We start from the raw sequence: 23158 nt of genomic DNA, 5'->3' as shown, positions 1-23158 counted from the left end.
GGGTGGGAAAACGAAAAATGTCTGATTTATCATGAAGTCTAGGTTAGTAAAAATTGAAGAAAAAGGTCTTCTGAAATGACATTCTTCTAACATACAAAACTACTCAGATACATACAATTTTCAGCCAGAGTTCTTTTCCGTGGCCTAGCTCTGTTAGAATGATGGCTCTCCGCTTTTCCGTGAGGTCATCTCAGCATGCATGAACAGATGCGACTTTCTGGGCATCTGTTGGTGGCCCCAGCATACTGATCTGTGATAAGGCCCAAGGTCTGCGTGTTTGAAGATTCTGATGGGGCAGTTGGGGCCACACTTGGAGACGTGCATTCAGGAACAGGACCTAGCCCGTGACCTGGGGACAAGGCCGGCCAGGGTTTCTGCTCCAGACCCTTGAGCGTGGCTCTAGAAAGATAACAGTGTGCCTTTAGTTTTGTTGCCTCATTCCACAATGCAGCTTTTCTTGAATTTTAAAAAGTAATTTAAGGATCCAGAAAGCTTTCCCTTGCTATGCCTGCCTGTCTCATTGCTCACTCTCTGTTCACCTGCCGGGTGTGCTTGTGGCGAGGAGTGCTCCAGGTCCCAGCCAGATCGCCGAGCTGTGACGCACACACAGCTTGGGGACTGCGTGCAGCAGTGGATGCGTGTGTGCGGGGCCAGCCCATGGCCTCTCTGGCGGGACCGCCAGCAGCAGTGGTCTGTGGAGTGCAGTCTGGGGTTTGGGGGGCGCTGTGGGACCAGGAGAGGTGCAGGTCCTGGTCCCCCCTGCAGGTCGGGGATGAGCACGGGGCCAAGAAAACCAGGCCGAGATTGACTTTCTGTGTTGCTGACTGCTGTGTGTCTGTGTTCTCTTCCTTTTGCAGAACTGTGGGTACCGATGGATGTGGCCGAGAGCCCTGAACGGGACCCTCGCTCTCCAGAGGACGAAGAAGAGGAGCAGCAGGGGCTCTCGGACGATGACATTCTGAGGGAGAGCGGGTCCGACCCGGACTTGGACGGAGCTGGGGGGAGGGCTTCTGATTTGGAGGACGAGGACAACGCCGGCCCGGGACTGAGCCAGGAGGAGGAGGAGAGTCGCTCTGAAGAGGAGGACCAGGACCGGGAGTCCGAGGCCCGGGACCTGAGCAGGGACCCCACGAGCCCCCCGCCTGGGGAGGAGGGGGACGGAGGGGAGGAAGAGCGCACAAGCGACCTGAGGGACGAGGCCTCGTCGGTCACCAGGGACCTGGACGAGCATGAGTTAGACTACGATGAGGAGGTCCCTGAGGAGCCAGCCCCCGCCGGGCAGGAGGACGAGGCCGAGAAGGCTGGACCCGAGGATGACGAGGACAAGGGGGAAGGAGCTCCTGGGGACGAGGGGGCGACAGGCGTTCACAGTATGGAAGACAAGGAGCCCCTGGAGACCGCCAAGGAGAAAAACAAGGAGGATGATGATGGGGAGCTCGACGATGGGGAGCTTGATGTGAGTGCCTGGGCTGGCAGGGGTTGGGGTGGGGCAGGGAATCGGGGGCAGGAGACGTGAAGGCTGGGACGTCAGGACTGCTCTGAGAGCAGTCCCTGTGGTGATTAGGGAGTGCCCGAAACCAGGCAGGACAAGGAGTAGGCTAGAACAGAGAACTTGGGTCTAGCGCTTGGTAGCTGGCAGTTCCGCAGACCCTCCCCTTCACTGCTGCTGGCGGACGGTGTTCAGACGCCTAACCCGGATGTTCTCTTGAGCTCCGGGTTTGTGTGGTGAGTGGAGATCGTTTCTCCTTTTATTTTTGCTATCTTCAGATGATATTCGAGGTCACGTTCAACTAAAACCATCGTGGATTTTCAGGTCTGTTAGGTCCTTGAGACTGATGCGCTCCAAACGACGAGCTCAGAGCTTCCTTTGAGTTCTGTCTGTTCTTCCAGGCTGTCTCTGTCCCTGAGCCCATCCTCTGACAAGGATGCCGGCTGGGCCAAGCATCTCTGGAGGTGTCCCCGGAGAGATCCTTAGGAGTGGATCATAGGGGGCTGTCTCCAAACACCTCAGCCTTTGATCAAGCCATCTCACTTGGTTATAATTGACTTAAATACTCTGCGGTTCAGGTTACAGAGACGGTAATACTAACTTACCCTCTCAGACGCGGATAGGTCGGGTTTTATGATGCATCATCCAGTCGAAGGACTTTAATCGTGGTCTGTTTTTCTTTAATTAGTTCTGGGACAGTTAACGCACAGTGTAGCACCAGTGCCGGGTGCGCACCATAATGATGCAGCCCGTCCACACATCACCCAGTGCCCCCCAAGACAAGCGCACCCCATCATTCTGCCACCTCTTCCACCCGTCCCCCCCCGCCCCGGGGGCCAGGAGTGTGTCCTCTGACGTCACCAGTCTGTTTCTGGGTTTGTCTCTCTTTCTCCCTTTGCTCCTTTGTTCCCTAAATTCCACGTACGAGTGAGATCATATGGTATTTGTCTATTTCTGGTTTCTTTCACTTGGCATTACATTCTCTAGCTCCCTCCACGTTGTCGCAAATAGCAGGATTTCCCTCTTTTTTACGGGTGAGGAGAGTTCCATCGTGTCTACCCCACGTCTTTATCCGTTCATGTATGGACGTGCATGTGGGCTCTTTTTTCCGTGTCTTGGCCCTGGGAAATAGTGCTGCATAAAGCTAGGGGTGCGCGCATCCCTTTGAATTAGCGTTTTGTATTTTGGGGGTTAATGCCCCGTAGCGCGATTTCTGGGTCGTAGGGTGGTTCTATTTTTAACCTTTCGGGGAACCTCCATGCTGTTTCCCAGAGTGGCCGCACCAGCTGGCATTCCCACCAACAGCGCACGAGGGTCCCCCTTTCTCCGCGTCCTCGCCAGCATCTGTCGTTTCCTGACTTGCTAATTGTAGCCGTTCTGACTGGTGTGAGGTGGCGTCTCGTTCTGGATCTGATCTGCATTTCCCTGATGATGAGTGACGTGGAGCATCTTTTTGTGTGTCTGCTGGCCATCTGTGTGTCGTCTTCGGTGAACTGTCTGTTCATGTCTTCTGCCCACTTTTTAACTGGGTTATTTGGGTTTTTGCTGTTGAGTTTTGTAAGTTCTTTATTTTAGATACTAACTCTTTATTGGGCATATCATTGGCAGGTGTCTTCTCCCATTCCACAGGTTGCCTTTTAGTTTTGTCGGCTGTTCCCTTTGTTGTGCAAAGGTTTGTTATTTTGTAAAGTCTCAGTAGTTCATTTTTGCTTCTGTCTCCCTTGCCGCTATGCAGACATATCTAGAAAAACGTTGCTGTAGCCGATGTCAGAGAAATCACCACCTGTGCTCTCCCGTAGGATTTTTATGGGCTCAGGTCTGACATTTAGGTCTTCAGTCCATTTTGAGTTTGTTTCTTGTACATTGTATAAGGAAGTGGCCCAGTGTCACTCTTTTGCGTTTACTGTCCAGTTTTCCCAACACCATTTGTTGAAGAGATTTTTCCCCATATCCTTACCTCTTTAGTAATCATGATTTTTTTAAGATAATTTATGTATTTGAGAGTGAGTGCACACACACGTGCTTGTGGTAGGGGAGGGCCAGAGGGAGAGGGAGAGACAGTCCTAAGTAGACTCCCCACCGAGCATGGAGCCGACAAGGGGCTTGATCTTATAACCCAGGCTGAAACCAAGAGTCGGACACTCAGCTGACTGCGTCACCCAGATGCTTCTTTTGTAATCGCGGTCTTTATTTATTTTTTTTAAGATTTTATTTATTTGTTTGTCAGAGGGAGACAGCCAGAGAGGAAACACAAGCAAGGGAAGCAGGAGAGAGAGAAGCAGGCTTCCTGCCGAGCAGGGAGCCCGATTTGGGGCTCGATCCCAAGACCCTGGGATCACGGCCCAAGCCAAAGGCAGATGCCCAACAACTGAACCATCCAGGTGCCCCTGTATCGTGACCTTTAAAAGTTGAGTTTGGGGGGTGCCTGTGTGGCTCAGTGGGTTAAAGCCTCTGCCTTCGGCTCAGGTCATGATCCCAGGGTCCCGGGATCGAGTCCCACATCAGGCTCTCTGCTCTGCGGGAAGACTCCTCCCTGCCCCACCCTTGCCAGCCTCTCTGCCTACTTGTGATCTCTGTCTGTCAAATAAATAAATAAAATCTTTTTTAAAAAAAGTTGAGTTTGGGCACGGAGCCTGACGTCCTCCTGAGTAATGCTTTTATTCAAAGGAGCTGAGAGAGGGACAGAGCACATTGAAATAATCAGGGTTTTTAAAGTACCCCAGGGGAGGGATGCTGCCTCTCCAGGAGTCGTGGCCGTGGAAGGTGCGTGGAATAGGTCTCCAGAATGTTGTGGTTTAGGGGCGTCCAAGGGGCTCAGTCGGTGAAGCTTCTGCCTTTGGCTCGGGTCACGATCCCATGGTTCTGGGATTGAGCCCCATGTGGGGCTCCCTGCTCGGTGGAGAGCCTGCTTCTCCCTCTCCTGCTGCCTGCTGCTCTACCTACTTGTGCTTTCTGTCTGTCAGTCAAATAAATAAAATCTTTAAAAAAAAAGAAAAAGAAATGCTCTGGTTTAGGGGAGGGAAAAGACTGCTGCTGTGGAAGTACTTAGCCATTGGTTCACAGTAAGCTCCACACTTCGTAGCCAGCTGCTGGTACAACAGGGTTCGGTCCATTTCGAACTGGGGTGGCCAGTGGCTGTGCCTGGTAAGTGTGTGGGGTTTAAACCCTGCCTGTCTGACTTTGGTTCACAAGAACAGAACGGGGGTGGGGGGTTATATGGTTGTAAGCTGAAATCCTAGATCTTTGATCTTCTCACAGCCGGGTGAATCGTTTCCGTTTGGAGCTTCGTTTAAAGGGTATCGTCAGGACGTGATTAGGCAGGCGCCCCTAGGTTTTCGAGCTGCGCTTCCCTTCCGGTTTTGGACAGTGTGCCTCTGCCACAGGGTTACTGAGGAAAGAGATGCTGTGAGACTCAAGGTCGTCAGTTTGTGTGAAATTTTAGGTAAAAGATGAAGTTATTGGTTGAGATTGCGTGTGAATGTGGCTTTTCGGAGTCACGGAGAGAAAAGCCGTGGCTTGCTTCTGTCCTAAGGAAACGAGGTCTCCTGGTGACCAGGACGCTGTGGGTCCTTGGCTGCCTGTTTGCCACTCAGAGACGATCAGGTGCAAGTTCTCCCGTCAGCTGTGGAATAAGTCTTGGGGGAAATTCAGCTCCTTTCCTGCCTTTCCATGGTTCTGTGGGGTCAGGTGTCTCCCTGCAGGTCCTGGAGAACCTTGCTGTCCTTGCGCCAGCAGGCTGGCCACCACTCGGATGTAGTGGTGGGACCTTGGGTTGAACCGAGCCAGCCCTGGAAAGTGTCCATTGCTAGAGATTGGCCAGTTTCCCTAGAGGAAGCATGTGGAATAAAAATCTAGCTTGGCTTTCTTGTCCCCTCAGATCCTACCATTGGCTGGCTGGCTGGCTCTGCCCTCCGTCACACCCTCTTGTCAGGGGCCCCCTGCCGCGCTGGAACAGTGCTGGTGAGGACACCTGAGCGCGGCTTCGTTCCGCCGTGCGGACCCAGTCTCCCCATGCCACAGATGGGACCTCTTGGTCACGGCCCCGGGGGGCCCTGTGTCATGCCAGGGTCACTGCACTGTGCCCGGGGTATGAGCGTGCAGAGCAGGACCCCACCCCCGCCCCCTTGGAGACCAGCAGACCTCAACAAGGGGAGGACAGGCGTCGTGGATGGTGACTCTGACCCTCATAGGAGCGCGGCTGCCTCCAGAGCTTCTCTGCTGATTTCCGCTCTTGGCCTCGCCGGCCTCGCTCCCTGCTGCCCCCCACCCCTTGCCATCAGCGTGAATGTTGCTTCCTTTATGGGGGCTCTGCCTCCTCCCTGGGCTCTGTTACCCCTGGCTGAGGACTCTGTTTACTTCCACACACTCAGGCCACTGGTGTGTTTGTTCCTGTTGCTTCCCCCTCCCCCCACCTCCAAAAATGCAAGTTCCCGAAGACCAGAACCTATCTGGGCGGCTCACATCGGTCTCCCCAGCACGGGCACACTGTAGGCAGCCAGAAACTGCGTGCTGAGCAGATGGCGAGCCCCTGTCACATTAATGTTGAGTGCTGTTGAAGTATGTAGTGGCCGTGGGCAGAAGGGAGGCTTACCCTGGAGAGCTGTTCCCACAGATAGGGCAGCCCAAGTCCTGGGTGCGGGTGGCCAGTGCCGGCCCTCAGCACAGTTGCTGGGGCCCAGGGTGCATGTCTGTCAGTTTGTATGCGGCCTGCTCCGGGGCCCCGGCCCCATCCCGGCCCTTCATCGCTCCCTGACTGATCCCTGCTGCAGTGTTGCCCCGTGTCCCCACCAAGCGGACATTCCATTCCCGGATCTCTCCTTCCCAAGGTGCCCCGTTAGTGTTCTGGCGCCGTGTCCTCCTCCTTGTCCCAGGCCCGTGACCCTGATGGAGAGGGAGCCAGAGGTGTGCGCTTCCTTCTGTAAATAGCCTGTTTTGTCAGTCCTTTCGCTTTGTCCCTTTTACTGAGTGCTTGCGAAGTAGCCTCTGGCCTCATGGAAGGCAAACGTCCCAAAGGGCTTTTCGCTGGTCGCTTTCAAGCCCGCTCATACCTGGCTGCTTTATGAGAGGAATTGGGCAGCTTGGCTTACACCTCAGAAGTGGGCATCCCCTGATGTCCCTGCGAGTTCCTGTGCCCAGCAGGCTCGCTGTCCAGAGCACACCCCCACCTCCCTGCAGCCTCCCGGCCCTGAATTGCCAGACAGCTGAGTACAAGAGTCTGAAAAGTCAAGTGCTTTTCTCCTCTGTCATGACACATCTTCGTGCCTTTTTTCTCCCTTTTAGATTTGGGTCACTAGGATAGGTGACCTGATGTGTGGCCGGGTCACCCCCACCCGCTCCAGCTTTGCTGCCCTCTTAGTATTTTCCCGATGGTGCCATCGATTTGTGCATAAACCCATAAATTTCTTTTTTCTAAACCACACGATTTGTGACTGAGATCTCGAATGACCTTTATATGTGTTCGGTGTCCTGCCGGCACAGCCTCCCGACACAGATGCTTTCTGGAAGTGCCGCATGCTGCCGTGGTCAGGCCGGGAGGGTTTACACACAGCGTTGGCTCGTTTGTGGAGTGGGCGCCGAGGGTCCCTGCCATCCGAGCCCCAGGGAACCTTAGTTAATCCATAGTCCCCCACCTGTTCTGGAAGCCACACTTATCACAGACTCACCTGTGACTTTGTTTCTGCGTCTGCGTCTCGCAGAAGAGTGGAGGGAGCCCGCTGGCCCCACTCCTGCCGCGCAGAGGCCTGTCCTCGCCTGCGCCCGCTGTCTTGCTGGAGCTCTTCCTCCTCCTGCGTGGGAGGAGCCCTCAGATGCGTATGTGTGGGTCTTGATTTTGTGTTTCCCAACTCGGGGCCCCTGTCTGGTGTGTGCATCCTTCCCTTTGTTCGTGTGTTGGCTTTGGTTTTCTTTTTCGTCATTTGGTCAGTAGAACTTGGTGCTGTCCCTTTGGGGAACGGTGGACTGCGTGCTATGTTCCAAGCCTGCGTTCTTCGGTGACTCTCACACTGGTGGGTTGGCCTGTCAGGGACAGCAGGACAGCAGTCCTGAGTGGACAGCCCACCCCTGGCTCCCAGGTGATCGCTCTCGGCCCACCCATGTGAAAACTACTTTAAACATTTTCTTTGCAGGTGGTGTTTTGTATTTTCTCCTGTTCAGATCTGCGTGTTCCTTCTGTGTGTAGATACCTGACATCCTCTACGAAAGGTGTCCCTTTAACACACTCCCTCTGGTGGCTTAGGGTCTCCTCTCCACAAGGGCCTGGCTCCTTCCAGGTGGTGCCCATGGGTCGTTTCTGCTCTTCTCCATGTCACTTCACTCACATGCTTAGCGGCCTTGCTGAAGCCCCGGAGGCAGCCGCCTGCGCGGTCTTTGAGCAAAGAGGGAGTCTGAAGGACTGCCGCCCCCGTGTCCTTTAGTCTGGTCGGCACAGGCTCGCGCGGGCGCACCAGCCGCAGCCCCCGCCCCGAGTGGCAGGAGTCCCAGAGCTCTGAGAACAGAAGGGTTTCCTCGCTCTTCTGGTGGCAGATCTGGCCCCAGTGGACAGCAGGCTGTGTGTCCTCTATTTACCGCTCGTGGGGCTGGTCACGTGTCTCCGCACAGAAGGAGGCCTGTGTCCTTTTCGGGGAGCTGTTGGAGAGCTCTGCTTTACCGCCTTTGTAAAGCCAGAATGTTCCTGAACTCCCGAGACGCGTCCGCCCCCACGGGCTTCAGGTAAGGGACGATGGGTCTGTCCTGGTGCTCCTCCTGCCCACGCAGAAGCCAGGATCTGCCGACGCGGTGGGTGGCCTCGGGGGCCTGTGCCTGTCCGCCGCCCACGTGCCCGGCCGCTGCTGACCCGTCTCCACGCAGGAGCTGCCGCGGTGGAGCCGCTTCGTGTCGGAGCAATAACGTGCGTGTGTGCTTTGTGTTTGCTTGTTTTAGAGGAAAATAAAAACCTGTACGGAGCAGAAAGTAAGGCCAGGCCGCATCGCTTAGACAGTCTTTTGGGCCCTTTCCCGTTAGTCGTGGCCACGTCCCGAGCTCCCGCTGCTAGGGTGCCCCGAGACGCCGCACACGGAGCTCCCTGAGCGGGGCCACCAGTTCTGCTCCAGGGCTCCCCGGCTCGAAGTGGAGGCCCTCGTCCTTGTGCACACTGTCAGGATGCGAGCCCAGGCCTTCCCCCCAGTCCTGTCTCGTAAAGCCATCGGAGTCCAGTGTGCCCCGCGTGTGTTTCCCGGAAGATGCTCTGAGGCCGGCGTGCCAGCCTGGCGTTGCTGAGGCCTGCAGACCCCGGAGAGCCTCGCCCATCCCCCGGGTTCCATGCTCGGGCTGGGTCAGCCTGTCCGGGTGGGGGTCGCGGAGAGCCTCAGGAGCGCTGTCCCGCGTGGACATCCACCAGTTTGCTCTGCCCGACTGCTGGGGCCCCTCCCTGTCCTCCACTCTCTGCTGTCCCTGCCTGCAGCCCCGCGATCGGGCGGTCTGAGAACCCGCGTGCAGGGCGCGCTCGCCGGGCCAGCCGCATGCAGCCGAGCGGTGCGACACGGACTTTAGAGGTCCCGTTTCTTCAGCAGCGTCTGCATGAGACTCTGCAAGGTTTAACGACTTCTTTTAATTTTTCATCACTTGAAAAGCCGTCCTACTAAGGGGTTCGTTGGAAATTTCAGGATATTACACTGCCTCGTGGTTTATTGGTTGTTCTCCTTTGTTTTTTAATTGAAGGGGAGCCCATAACCCAGCCTAGCACCAGGGACAGGCGTCCGTCTCCATTCTGGCGGGTGTGGGGGCTGGCGGGGGCGGCAGCCAGCAGGGATCTCCGGGGGACTTCGTGTCGTGAGTGCTCTGCCGTGCATTGCTAGGTCTGTCACAGAGCGTGTCCCGCGGCTGCGCAGGACTGCTCTCTGGCTCACACGGCCACTCACCAGTCTGGAGACGGGTGGCTGGTTCTCCTTTCTGTTCTGCCAAGTGTTAGAAGTCCCAGCTTTGCAGAAACATCTCCTTAAATCTCACCCAGTGCCCTTGCTGTGAGCTGACTGCGGACCTGCTCTCCTCATCTCCGCTCCTGTGCCTTCATTTCCAAGTGAAGCAGAGAGATTCGAACGGCTTGTAATCTCTCAAAAGAGCTCGCTTTCCTAATGACCGAAGAACCTGCTCTCCGTTTGAGCCTGTGTAAACTGCACAGGAAGGGTTGGCCTAGCAGTCATCTCTGTGAGGACAGTCGTGAAAAGAAGACACTAAGGGCCAGAGGAGAGTGGTGCTCTGTCCCACACGTGAAGGGTGCACGTGCCGTCTGAGACGTGAGGAAATCGTCCTGCGATTGGGAAGTGGGGAGGCGCTGCTGGTGCGCGAAAGGGACGGGCCTCAGCTAGACGACGAGTACGTTCTGGGGACTAAAAAAGTCTTTGAGTAAATTATTTAATCTTTTTCAAAGAAAAGTCATTCTGTTGCTTCTTAAGGGATTTAACTTTCTAGCAGGTGTTCTTTTCACTATAAAATGTTGGGGTTTTTTTTAGATTTACTTAGTAGAGAGTACACACCTGTGCAGTGGGGAGGGGCAGGGGGAGGGAGGAAGAGTCCTCAGGCAGACTCTGCCCTGAGCACGGACCCCCGCACGGGGCTCAGTCTGCCGACCCTGAGACCATGTCCAGAGCCGAAACCAGCAGTTGGACACTTAACCAACTGTGCCACTCGGGCGCCCCTAAATGCTTTTGTAGCAAGTAAACATTTTCAAGGCAGAAATGATACAAATACCTAAGCTTTAAAAATAAGTCATCAGAGGGCGCCTGGGTGGCTCAGTGGGTTGGGGCCTCTGCCTTCGGCTCAAGTCATGATCCCGGGGTCCTGGGATCGAGCCCCGCTTTGGGCTCTCTGCTCAGCGGGGAGCCTGCTTCCTCCTCTCTCTCTCTGCCTGCCTCTCATCTCCGTCTGTCAAATGAATAAATAAAATCTTTAAAAATAAATAAATAAATAAGTCATCAAAAACCCAAGGTTTGACTTCAGTATTTTTTCATTAAACAGATACTTACCATTGGCCCCAAGCCCAATGCTGTGCTTGGACGTGACATAGTCCGGCCTGGGAGAGCTCCTGTTCAGTCGGGCAGGGCCGTGGTAGCCAAGACCTGTCACAAAGGGAGCTGTGGGTAGGGAGCTGAGGGCGGAGACTCACCTGCCATCTGAAAATGAGACGAGCTGTGCGTAAAACAGAAGCGGAGAAGGAGGCTGGGGTCCGAAAGGCCACTGCATGTGGGCAGTCAGGAGAGAGTGGGGCATGAGGCAGGAAGTGGCTCCAGACCGGGTGGAACTGGGCTGTGCTTTGGATGAGCGCGATGCTGCAGGAGAGGGGAGATGCTCCACGAGTCCCACAGCCTGCCCTGTGTGACCCCCTGGGTTGGGTGGCTTGGAACAGGCTCGAACACGGGGGCTCCATCTCAGACCTCCTGACAGAAATGTCGGTGGGGTGGCTGCATACTCGCTCTGGACTGCAGGCGACCCCTGGGGCTGGGGGCTCAGCTGAGGGGCACAGGCGGGTGTCTCTGCAGGTCATTGGGACTGAGGCCCTGGGGTACTGGCAGCTGGCCAGGGCACAGAGCAGTAGTCCGGATTGCGGCTGCTCTTGGGAATCCCTGAGGGCAAGACCCACCCAAGCTCCCGTGTTTTCAAAGCCCCTGCGTCATGTTAAGACTTGACAGCCGAGGTTAGGAGCTCTGGACTACAGAGAGAGGGGCCTGGGTCTGACTGACCTCCCTCTTCCCCAGCCCTAGGCTTTTAAATTAGAGGATGGGGATGTTTAATTTTTTTTTTTTTAAAGGAGCTGCTTTGAAATATACCAGAACATTTTGTTCCTTTTTTTTTTTTTTTTTTTTTAAGGTTTTGTTTATCTGAGTGAGAGAGAGAGAAAGAGAGCACAAGCAGGAGGAGTGGCAGGGAGAGGGAGAGGCAGAAGCAGACTCCCCACAGAGCAGGGAGCCTGACTCTGAACTTGATCCCGGGACCCTGGGATCACGACCTGAGCCAAAGGCAGAGGCTTCACTGATGGAGCCCCCCAGGTGCCCTAGAGTGTTTAGTTTCTTTTTGTTTTGTTTTGTTTTGTTTAAGATTTTATTTATTTGAGTGAGAGGGAGAAACAGGCTCCCCACTGAGCTGGACCCTGAGATCATGACCCAAGCCAAAGGCAGACACGTAACCAGTGGAGCCACCCAGGCGCCCCGACAGTGTTTAGTTTTAAGAACATAAGATATTCTGGGGCACCTGGCTGACGTGGCTGGTTAAGTGTCTGACTCTTGATTTCAGCTCCGTCCGCGATCTCACTTGGGGCTCCACACTCACTGGGGAGTCTGCTTACGGCTCTCTCTCTGTGTCCCTCTCCCCATTGATGCGCTGTCTCTCTCTCACTCTCTTTTTCTCTAAAATAAATGAAAATAAATCTTTAAAAAAGAGCATAAATATTTTGCTCTATAAATCTTGTTGAAATGTTGGGAGTATTAGAAACCTGAAGTGTAACCGTTTTCTGCCCAGCATTGCTAATGACGGGAGCCGTGGTGAAACCCTGCTTCGTCCCTGCCTTGCCCGTGTCCCGGGGTGTTTTTACTTGGAGTTCCTCTTTGTGCCTCGGTCTTGGAGGCGAGCTCGACACAGCCCCATCGGGACGGCTGAGCAATCTGGGTTGGGAAGATGCGCGTGAATTGCCGAGCGGCCAAACACGAGTCTTGAGAAAATGTCTGTTCTGGTCGGGGGAAACCGTGCCTGTTGGCCGATGCCCCTCCCACCTCCTTTCTCTCATTAAGGTGATTCCCTCTTAAGTCCTGTTGTCTCTATTTCAGGATGATGATCTGGAGGAGGGCGAAGTAAAGGACCCCAGTGACAGGAAGGTGAGGCCGCGCCCCACCTGCCGATTCTTCATGAAAGGTAATTGTCCAAGGGGCCTGGTGTGGCCTTGGCTTTTCCCGGGACTCTGGTGGTGGTTCAGCTCTGAAGCTGTGCGAGGCTGTTCTTGGGGCCAGACCATGACCATTGGTGGCAGTGTTGGCATCAGTCCTTCGTGGGTCTTTGCCTCACTTGACTGACTTGGAGGGGGCCAGACTCGCCATTTTCACACTTGTGGTTCCAGGCCCACCTGTTTCTAGAGAACCATAGCTCTCATGGCGACAGTATCATTCCCTTTCCCTAAGGCCAGACGTCCCAGGCACCAGTGCAGACATTTTCTGCATGGAAAGTTGCCACTTTTTTGCTAAATGTATCGAAGCCGAAGTACACCCTTCCTTCGGAATGGAGCGGCTCTGAGTGCAGCACGGCCCGCTCGCTCCGGGAGGGTGCACGGCGCAAGCCAGGTGGCTGGGACAGGCGGCAGAGGTGCGGAGCGGGGCAGACCCGGGAATGGCAGTGCGAACCCCGGTCCGCGAGGGTCGCCGTGCCGAGTGGCAGTAGTTGGGGCGCGGTCCTTATAGTTCCGCGCTGTCTGTGCACAGGTAGGAAGATGCTTGTGTTGGTCCCGCCTCACTCTGGCCCTGGGCACCCTCGCTCGCGGCCCAGCGATTTCACAAGGGCTTCCTGTACTTCTTTTCCAGATGTTGTGGCAGCATTGTCCACTCCTCTTGCACCAGTGTCACATTCCATGCCCTTCAGAGGCCAGGGGACAGGTACAAAGTCTACGATACTCACTCTCTGTTCCGGAGGCCAGACTTCTTTCTCCTGGATCCAGCATTCTGATGTGAAGCCAGAAGGAAGGGGGAGGCTCCGAGGGGCAGAGAGCGGTCGTGGACCGCTGTTCTTAGAGGCACTGGAGGCTCACGGGAGCCTTGCGGATGGCACGGGGAGGGGAGACAGCAGGGGACGGTGGAGTCTCACCTTCCTGAGAGGGCAGGCTCTGCCCTTGAGCGGCCCCTGGAGGGCCCTCTTCCCACACCGAGGATGACGCGGTGCAGAGGAGACGCGGGGACCAGGGAGCCGATGCGCTCAGGACCCGGGTCAGCTCCCTCTTTGGGGCGCGTGCTCCGGGCCTGTGCCGTGTACACGCGGGCTGCGGTTTCTGCGGAGAGGAGACTCCTTGGAGGTAGACGTGCATGTGATGAGCTCCGCTGTGTGGCCACGTGCGTTCTGCCCTCGGGAGAGTGGCTGCCGGTGACGCCGTGGGCAGTGTGGGCACCCTGAGAACGCAAAGTGTGTGGTATGTCTTAGGAAGTCAGTTCTCGATAGTTCTGTAAAATTTTGGTGTTTGAGGGGTGCTTGGGTGGTTCAGTCGGTTAAGTGTCTGACTCTTGATCTCGGCTCAGGCCTCAATCTCAGAGTCATGAGTTCGAAGTGCACCTTGGGCTCCACGCTCGACATGGAGCCTACTTTAAAAAAAGTTTCGGTATTTGAAATGTTAACATTTCAGAAAATTTTAACTTACGCAGAGGACTTCTTTTCCATAATTATGTGGGCATAAATGATGTCAGTGCACCTTTGAAATTTCTGGATGACAGAGGAGACCAGTGCGTACGTGCTCGCATAGGTGTACGTGTGGTGTGGTCAGACTGTGGCTCAGCATCGGGGCTGGCCCATCAGGACTAGCCAGGGGCTCTGCCGGCAGGAGGCAGCGTGCGCCACCCGTCCGTGCCACAGAGGCTGCGGTGCACGGGGCCGCCACACTCAGGTGATTTCCGGAGTCGAGCAGCAGCACGTGACGTTGCTGCTGGGCCTGCAGCTCAGCGTCCTCAGGACTTGCCTCGTGGGCAGGGACCGGGCACCGTCTCCGTAGACCCTATGGTCCCCAGGGCCACTTTGCAGCGGGAGGGAGGTCCCTCCGGAGTCCAGTGAAATGCCCAGCTTGGGTTTCAGAGACAAAGGCCAGCGGCAGGGCTTTCTGCGGGGAAATCCGAGGCTAGCGGCAGCCGGCCTTCTCTGCAGCTCAATTGCGCAGAGTCGGTAACTCGTTTCAGACTTTGCTTCTAAGTATATATTTACCTTTCCTGCCCACACTTGTTCGTTCTGCAGAGTAGTGTGATACAGTACAAAAAGAAATGGTTGATGCTCTGGGGGTTCTAGAACACATCTCTTGCTTCTTTTCTTAGTTATGCGAGTTTTTTTGGGTGAAAATGTTTTTGCTTAACCTTCAGTTTTTAAGCTTGGTATTAAATCGAGATGAGTTCGTGTAAGTTCCGTTTATTAGCAAGAGAAGTCACTTTAAAAATAATACAGAATTTGTTGTGTTAGACGAGATGCGGAGACCTGAAACCTTCACACTGGCGGGAGCGCAGAGCGGTGCAGGCACCGGAGGACAGGCGGCGGCCCCGAGAGCAGGAGAGGGTAGAGCTCTCCGTGACCCAGTCACTTTTGCTTCTGTGTCTCTACCCACGAGACAGGAAAACGTACACCCACCAAAAATCGTATGTGACTGTTCGTAAAAGCAGTGTTCAAAATAGCCAGCAGGTGCAAACAACCCACGTGTCCGCCAGCTCACAAGTGGTCCCACACAGTGCGGTCTGTCCGTACAGCGGGATGCCACGCCAGCCCACAGCTCAGGAAGAGCGGACCCCACCGCGCAGGCGCACTCCGAGGACGCTCTGCCACTTAGAGAAGGCGGACAATAAAGTGTCCCATTTGGGCGTTTCCATCTATGCGAACCGCCCAGAATGGATCTATCGGGGCAGGAACTGGGTTAGTCATTGTCTAAGCTGCAGAGCCTGGGAGGAGAGAGGCCGTAGGAGTGGGCGGTGGGGGTGATGGCCAGGGAGTACTGGGCTTCCTCGCAGGGCAACGGCTGCGCACCTCCTGCGTCCGTACTGAAACTCACTAAATTACGCTCTGTAGATGGAGGTATTTTGTGGTATGTGAAATCTATCTTAATTTGAAAATTCTTTCTAAGAGAATTTGTTAGTTACATTCCTATTAAAAGGTTTCTGCAGATTAATCATTAATTGTCCAAATGGATACATTGGTATTTGTGACCATGGACAATGAAATGTACTTAGAAATAAAAATGGAAACATTTTTTTAAAAGATTTTACTAATTTGACAGAGCACCAGCAAGGGGAGCAGCTGGCAGAGGGAGAGGGGGAAACCAGCTCCTCGCTGAGCAGGGAGCCCGATGCAGGGCTCGATCCCAGGACCCAGAGATCATGACCTGAGCCGAAGGCAGCGGCTTAAACCCACTGAGCCCCCCAGGCACCCCTAAATGGAAACGTTCTTAAGCACCAGTGTTTCGTTTGCGGTGTGTTTCTACCTCTGGTGTATTTATGTTGAACCATCAAGATGTATAAAGTGCTGTAAAGGCCTAAATGACATTTTCTTTAAATTGTGGCCTACTTCGGGTTTCTGACTGAGCCAGTCGTTAATAGTGCCTGCCTGTTCTGTGGGCCAGACCTTGTCCCTGCTCCTTCCTGTTTCCCCCGTTCTCTCCGTCCCTCCACCCCTTCTGTCTCTCTCTCTCTCTCTCTCTCTCACTCTCTCTCTCTCTCTCTCACACACACACACACACACACACACAGAATTTGGTAAAATATGCCTGAGGTGAGGTTTGCCATCTTAACTGTTTCAGAGCATACGTTCGTGGCACGTTCGTGGCATGTTCACTTTGTTGCCGTCGCCCTGTCCGTCTCTAGAACTCTTTCCCTCTTGTAAAACTGAAACTCTGTAGCCATTAACAATCACTTCCTATTCCTCCTTCCCGCAGGCCCTGGCCACCACCATTCTTCTACCTGAATTTGTCTGCTTTAGGTGCCCAGTGTGAGCGGAACGACGCGATTCCTGTTTTTCTGTGACCGCCTTATTTCACTCATCCTGCTGTTCTTGGGGTTCATTTGTGTTTTAGCAGGTGTCAGAGTTCTTTTTTCTTTTTTTAAGATTTTATTTACTTGACAGACACAGTGAGAGGGGGAACACAAGCAGAGGGAGTGGGAGAGGGAGAAGCAGGCTTCCCGCCAAGCAGGGAGCCCGATGTGGGTCTCGATCCCAGGACCGTGAGATCATGAGCTGAGCCGAAGGCAGACGATCAACGCCTGCACCCCCCGGGGCGCTCTTCCTTTCCTGGGTTAGTGGTCCACCGTGCGTACACCGTGGTTTGTGTATCTGTTCATCCAGTGGTAGACACGGGTTGTGTCTGTCTTTCTGCTGCTGTGAACATAGGTGTGCATGTGTCTTCAGGACGCTGCTTGGGAATTTTGGAGCTGTGTGCCCAGCACCGGAACTCCCGGACTGTGCACTCATTCTCTTTGTAATTCCTCGAGGAGCCCCCGTACTCTTTTCCGTGGGAGCAATAGCGCATTGGATCCCCATCCATGGTGTGCAGGGACCCGGGGCCTCCTCACCGACACTTAGTGTGACCTGACTTTTTGGTAGTAAGCATCCTGATGAGAGATGGTATCTCGTGGTGGTTTTGATTTACATTTCCATAGTGATTAGTGATGCTGAGTGTCTAGTCATGAGCCCATTGGCCATTTGAACAGTCTCTTTTCCTCAGAGAAATGTTCATTGCCTTTTTTGAATCCCTGCATCCTCTTTTATGTTTAAAGCAAATCTTCAGATGTGGTCTGCAGACCCCTAGGGGCTCTTAAAATTCTTTGAAGGGACCCTGAGGTCAAAACTACTTCTGTGGTCGTGAGCTGGTAATGGGGCTGACCGCCACACACTCAGCGTTCAGTGACAGCAGTTTCGTGTAATGATGGCTCTAAGAGAACAGTAAGAGTTATAATTAAATTTTACATTTGAGTGCAGGTTTTCTAAAAAAAAAAATTGAGGTATAATATCCATGCCCTAAAACTCATGTTTTAAGCATACAATTTAATAAGTTTTATTAAATTTACCAAGTTGTGTGGCTGTCACCACAGTCCAGTTGTAGAACATGTCCATGGCCCCAGGAAGACCTCGCAGTGCTGGTCTTTCCCACATTCCGCATGACGAGATGGGGGCACCCCCGGAGCCCCTCTTCTGCCCAGGGAGGCACGGCCGCGTCTCCAGGGAGGCCGCGAGACTTGCGCTGTGAGCGGGGACCGCTGCAGTGACACAGAACACAGTGTCCTCTGAAACAAATTGAGCCTGCCACCTGCGGGAGAGCAGCTGCCAGTATCTGTGGCTAAGCAGGAGCTTCGGGCTCTTACGTGAAAGTCAGGATTTTGGAGGGCCTGACTGTCCACCTGCGGTGCTTGGTGACTTTTCCGAGTGACCAGTGTGTGGCGTCACAGAGTCACACCCGCGCAGAAGGCCCGCTCTTGGCGCAAGGTGGACCAGCGGGCATCAGTGCAACGGTCGGAAACATTCAGCGCGAGGTTCCAGGCCCCGCGCCGCCACTAACGGCAGCCCCGCCGCGCCTCGGCGTGAGGCTGGCTTCCCTTCGCCTGCTCCAGCCAAACCAGCCGTCCCGGTGAACTGAAAGCAGAAGGCGACGAGAGCGCCGCTGTCCCGTGTCCCTGTCAGCTGGAGAGGTTTGCAAAAAAGCAGGGAAGGCTGCTTGTGTCACTAAGTATTTGTAAAAGTTTTCACGAGTATTTATGTTACTGCATCGTCAGCGCAAGTTACACGTGGCGCGAGCTGTGTCTTTTTAAACGTTTTCAGTCTTAATGTCTATAGTAGATACCGTTAGGTAGGACCCGTTTGGGACTCTTTGGGCTGCAAAGACTTAAACGTTAAAGAACTTCTGGTTTCAGGTCTACCTCATTTACAGAGAAGCCGCCCGCGCACCATTGGAATTCTTCCCCGGTGCAGTGCAGGGTTTCCTTAGAGAAGTTCCGGTTTTCCCTCAGGTACCACGAGAGGGGACCGGTTGTCTGTGAAATGGGAACGGAATGTGCTCCTTTATGTTCTCTCTTAGGAACTTCCCCGTGATGGTCCGCGGACTTGATGCTCGTTAGGACACGCGTTTGTAGATTCTAGGTTGGTCCTTAATATTGGATGATTACGTTTTTTCATATTCTGCCTCCTTTCAGTGGTGACTTCTTAAAACCATGAAGCACTTTAAACCGCTTGACTTTTATAGTCCCGCTGTTTTCTGTTCTGAGTTACTCAGACTCCCAGAAGTGGGCCCACCGTGTCTTATTTAGAGATAACACTAGCAGACTCCCTCGCGACGCAGCAAGGCCCCGTAAACGGTGCGAGCGCTGCACCGTACTGACCGCCAGGCCGAGCAACAGCGGGACATGTTAACTCTCCTCGTGTGTCTGGACCCAGCACGCGCACATGTGGCTTTCTTCTCCTGACGCTCCACGCTGCAGGAGGAGCCGGTTGGTCCTTGCTCTGTCAGGTGTGTGGTTGTGAGCGGTGGGCTACTGCCGCACACAGACGTGGCTTTGGTGTCCCGTCGTCTCTGGGTGCAGTTCCTCTGGTCGCTGCAGAAGAGCCTATAGATTTTCTGCAAAGGTTGTGCCTGTCTCACTGGTCACAGGTGTGGGTACTGTGCACACAGTTCCTTTTTCATAGATCTGTGATTTAGTGAAGAGAAGCAGGGTCAACACGGCGTGTGGTATAAGCAGGGGAAACTGGGTGGGTTCATCGACTGACTGACGGACCCACCCCCAGCAAATTGCTCACTGTCTCTGGCAGAAGGCCCTGGAAGCATGGAGACTTCGCTGAATCCCTTTTAGAGTATTTGGATGTATTTTTATGTTACTTTTATTTCTTACCTATAAATATTTCATATATTTAAAATAACACTGTCCGCAGTGGCGTACATGATGATAGAAAACAGTAGTTACTAAGATGCCTGCCGTTCAGTTAAGAAACATGATCAGTGCCTTCGAAGCCACGTATATGCCAACATGAAGAATCTTGTCCCCTGTCCTGCCGCTGTGACCACGCTTCCATGTCTCCTTGTTCCCTGCTGGCTTGTGACCAGGTCCCTGCCTGGGGTCCTCACATCGTTAGGAAGCTGTTTCTTCCCCTGGTCAGGGGCACAGTCCACATAAATTCTGTATTTGTGAAGCTTCCTTTGGAAGTAGAAGAACATAGAGTTTTATAGCAAGATTTTCTCTCCATTTTCTAGAGAATATTTTTCCCTAAACAAAATGCTTTCTTAAATTATGAAAGTATTACTGACAGAGAGGATAGTAAAAGATAAAAGTCTTTTTACTATCCAACAGTTTGGGCTGTTTCTTTCCAGGCTTTTTTCTACACAGATAAAAATTCACTTTTTAAAAGGCTAGTGGATGGCTGGCTCTGTCGACAGAGTGTGCAAATCTTGATCTCGGGGTTCTGAGTTGAAGTCCTGCATCAGGTGTAGCGATGACTTAAAAATAAAATCATAAAAAAAAAAATAGGGGCAGCTGGGTGGCTCAGATGGTTAAGCCTCTGCCTTCGGCTCAGGTCATGATCCCAGGGGCCTGGAATCGAGCCCCACATTGGGCTCTCTGCTCAGCAGGGAGCCTGCTTCTCCCTCTCCCTCTGCCATTCCCTCTGCTTGTGCTCTCTGGTTCTCTCTCTGTCAAATAAAATAAATAAAATCTTTAAAATTTAAATAAAATTATAAAAAAAAAACCCAGAAGTCTGCCGGGAGCTCTCACGCTCCCTCGCCTGCGTGTGCCGGGCATCTGTGCTGGTGGTAGGTATTTGAAGACCTTCTGCCCAGAGCACGGCCTTCTTGTGTTTGCTGGCTAGGAGTCACACGTCCAGCCAGGATCTCTGCACACCCAGGCGCACACGGTCCACGAGGCCAAGCTCCTGTCGCCCCACAACGACTCGGGGCACAGGCTGCTTGCCTCTGGCACTCCTGACTGATGTCTTCCCTTCCTCTTTTCTCCCCTGCCTGGTGGACCAAGAAAAGATCTTTTTTGTCTGTAGACTCGTTGGGTGATGTTTTGTTTTCATTTTGAAAATATTTTACATATGGGGCGGCTAGATAGCATCCAGCTCTTGGTTTCAGCTCACATCAATGTCTCAGGGTCGTGAGATCGAGCCCCACACCGGGCTCCACGCTCAGCATGGGGTCTGCTTGGGGGTCTTTCCCCTTCCCCTGCCCCCTGCCCCTCCCCTGCACACTCCCCCTCGCTCTCTCGCTCTCTGAAATAAATAAGTTAAGTCTTTTCAATAAAATATTTTATGTACAAAAAAGAACGGAGATTACCAAATACCCATTTGTCTACCACCCAGGTACGTATGTTAGCTTTAAAAAGTTATGGGAACTCGGGGCTTGGGCTACTAAGACTTTCCTGCACTTGCAGACTTTCTGCAGAAAGTCTCCGTTGGTCTTGTACCTGCCCAGCAGTGAGGGTGCCGGGCGAGCTCTGTGACACTTAGACAGGGAAGGGCTTGGCAGTGTTTGGAATCCCTTATGTACATGCGGGACTGCGTCCAGGGTCTGTTTTCGGTAAAGCTCTCTGCGACTCTGGGACCTGAACTCCTCGTAGTATAATGTTTTCTAACCTCTGACTTAAGTGTGATTTCTCTAGTGCTCTTAAGAATTTTAAGAGTCATTTTTGCATTTCCAGAGAATTAATTTTAAGCATACTTTATTTTGCATTCAATTCAGCTCAGTATGTTATTAGGTTGGTTTTAATCCAAGTTTAAATATTCATGATGCCTAAAAGGTAAATTTAGCCTTTTCCTAAATACCAAATGATTATTTCTCTTTAACTTATATTATACAAGGAAAAATGTGTTTTGTTGATAGAAACATTCAAGTGGACTATTACATTTAGAAGGGAACATATATTAAAAGATGGTTTAAAATTTAACTATGTGTGAACCCCTTGAAATGTTTTAAAAACATTTATTTATGCCATATTTGTGCTTATATGGACATTACACGTTTTAAAAATTAAATTTTATTTTTATTCATGTTTTTATTTATTTATTTTTTGAAGTAATCTCTACACCCACCATGGGGCTCAAACTCCTGACCCTGTGATCAAGGTGACACGCTCCGCGGCCTGAGCAGGAGTCCTCCCCACCATGTGAAATTTTTTGGAAGTGATTCCCTTACCGATTAAATTAAAACTTGGACTTCTTGTCTTCTGTTCTGAGAAGTCAAGTGGATTCCTTGAATAATCTTGATGTTCTGTTACGGAATAATTCTAAAAGGCGACTTCGTAAAATACTTTGTGTGAAGTGTGAACAGACGGGGAGTTACAGTCCTCCGCGTCTTGTGTCTCTCACGCATTTTTAAGCACAGAGATACCCTGGAAGGGTTTGTGAGACTTCCGGTGGGAGAAGTGCCGGTGTACGGAGCCGGTAGAGACGTCCTGAGCAGATGGGCAGGACTCCCGCGGTGACCGAGTGTTGGGGTCAGGATGAGGATCTCGCATGCGCACCTCGGAGCCCTTCTGGGGGTGCCGCGTCCCCTGCACGGGAGACCGCCTCACAGAGCAGGGGCAGCCTGGGATCGTCTGGGGCGCTCTAGGACTTCGCTGTTCTTAGAGGGAGAGGAACTCTTCCCAGAGTGACTTAGGAGCGGGGTCCAGGTTCCTCGACCACACGAGCCCCCCCACTTTTCGGGGGCCCTTAGGAAGTCCTGCTCGTGGAAGCTCCTCAGCCCGGGCTGTGGCTGCACAACTTCCAGGTGGCCTGCGCGGAACTTGTGCGTGTGTGGAGGTGGGACCCGGGCAAGGCTGTGGTGGCTCCGTTCACTGGGAGGAGCGGCCCCGGGCGGCCCGGCTCTGGCTCTGCCGCCACAGCCGCCTGCCTTGGGGCCTGTCCGTGCTCAGGTGCACACAGCCAGTGAGGTGGCGCGGGCTGCAGTGGGAGCCCTGGAGCACCCGCAGGTCCCCCCCGAGGCCCTCCGAGAGCTGCTGCTCCTGACACGGGCCCCAGGCTGCCGCTGCATGCACAGCGGGCAGGAGGCTGACCTGTGCGCCCTGGTTCTCTTCTCCCCTTCCTGACCTGGCTTTTGTCTCCATAGGGAACTGCACGTGGGGAATGAACTGTAGGTTTATACATCCCGGAGTCAACGACAAGGGCAACTATTCCTTAATCACCAAAGCCGAACCTTTCCCGCCTAACGGCGCCCCGCCTCTCGGACCTCACCCGCTGATGCCCGCCAACCCGTGGGTGCGTGAACCCCTTTCTCTAACTGCTAGCGGGTGGGACAGCTAAGCTCTCTGCACCTTCAGCTTGCAGCACGTTAGCAGCTTGTGTGAAAGGCACTTCTGTGACAGCACACAGTCACTGAGTCGCCTTCCAGAGGCTTCCGTGTCTCCATGTGGAGGTAATCGTAGATTCAGGCCAGGCAGCGGGTCGGGCCAGACTGAGGCCGGGGGAGCATGTGCCATGCAGCTAGCTGATGCTCTCGCTGGGCTTTTTGCTCCCATTTCTGTATAAATTTTAAAGTTTTGCTTGCTTTCTCAACTTTTCCCTTCTCATTTTTTAATAGGGTGGGCCAGTAGTTGATGAAATTTTGCCTCCACCCCCTCCAGAGCCCCCCACAGAGAGTGCCTGGGAACGAGGACTCCGGCACGCGAAGGAGGTAACCAGACAGCCCAAGAAGAAAATGCTAGCAGCGGTCCCTTGAGCCAAAGTAACATTTCTTTGATTCAGAGACAAGGATTGAAAACCCAGTAAAGTCTCTGAAGCGAGGGTGTATTTCTGTGATTTCTCTGTAGAGTTGTGAATGGAAACCGACGTCTGTCGATCTCTCCAAGGTGCGCGAGGTCACAGCACAAGCCGCTGCCTTCCTGTGGCTTGGGCAGTAGTGGGCCCCACCCCAGCTAGTGCCGCAGCCCCCGGCCGCCCAGAGCCACTCCCCGGAGACCTAGCACAGGGGGCCCCTGCCTGCGGAGGAGCCGTCCTCTCCCGAGG

General features: G+C 53.6%; 1 protein-coding gene across 2 annotated transcripts in view; it reads left to right on the top strand.

Moving 5' to 3' along the window:
• The window catches only part of ZC3H18 (zinc finger CCCH-type containing 18), a 60032-nt gene that overhangs the window by 6560 nt on the left and 30314 nt on the right, over positions 1 to 23158 (top strand). The window contains exons 2-6 of one of the 2 annotated variants that reach the window (XM_047710077.1): positions 858 to 1456; positions 12283 to 12367; positions 13027 to 13098; positions 22263 to 22411; positions 22734 to 22826. In XM_047710077.1, the coding sequence (XP_047566033.1) occupies positions 872 to 1456; positions 12283 to 12367; positions 13027 to 13098; positions 22263 to 22411; positions 22734 to 22826 (984 nt within the window). In that variant the 5' untranslated portion in view covers positions 858 to 871. The remainder of the gene's footprint in view (positions 1 to 857; positions 1457 to 12282; positions 12368 to 13026; positions 13099 to 22262; positions 22412 to 22733; positions 22827 to 23158) is intronic. The other variant, XM_047710078.1, reaches the window with a different exon arrangement.

Source organism: Lutra lutra, chromosome 17 (assembly GCF_902655055.1).
Source record: "Lutra lutra chromosome 17, mLutLut1.2, whole genome shotgun sequence".
NCBI classification, from domain to species: domain Eukaryota; kingdom Metazoa; phylum Chordata; class Mammalia; order Carnivora; family Mustelidae; genus Lutra; species Lutra lutra.
This window is presented reverse-complemented; position numbering and strand designations above follow the sequence as displayed.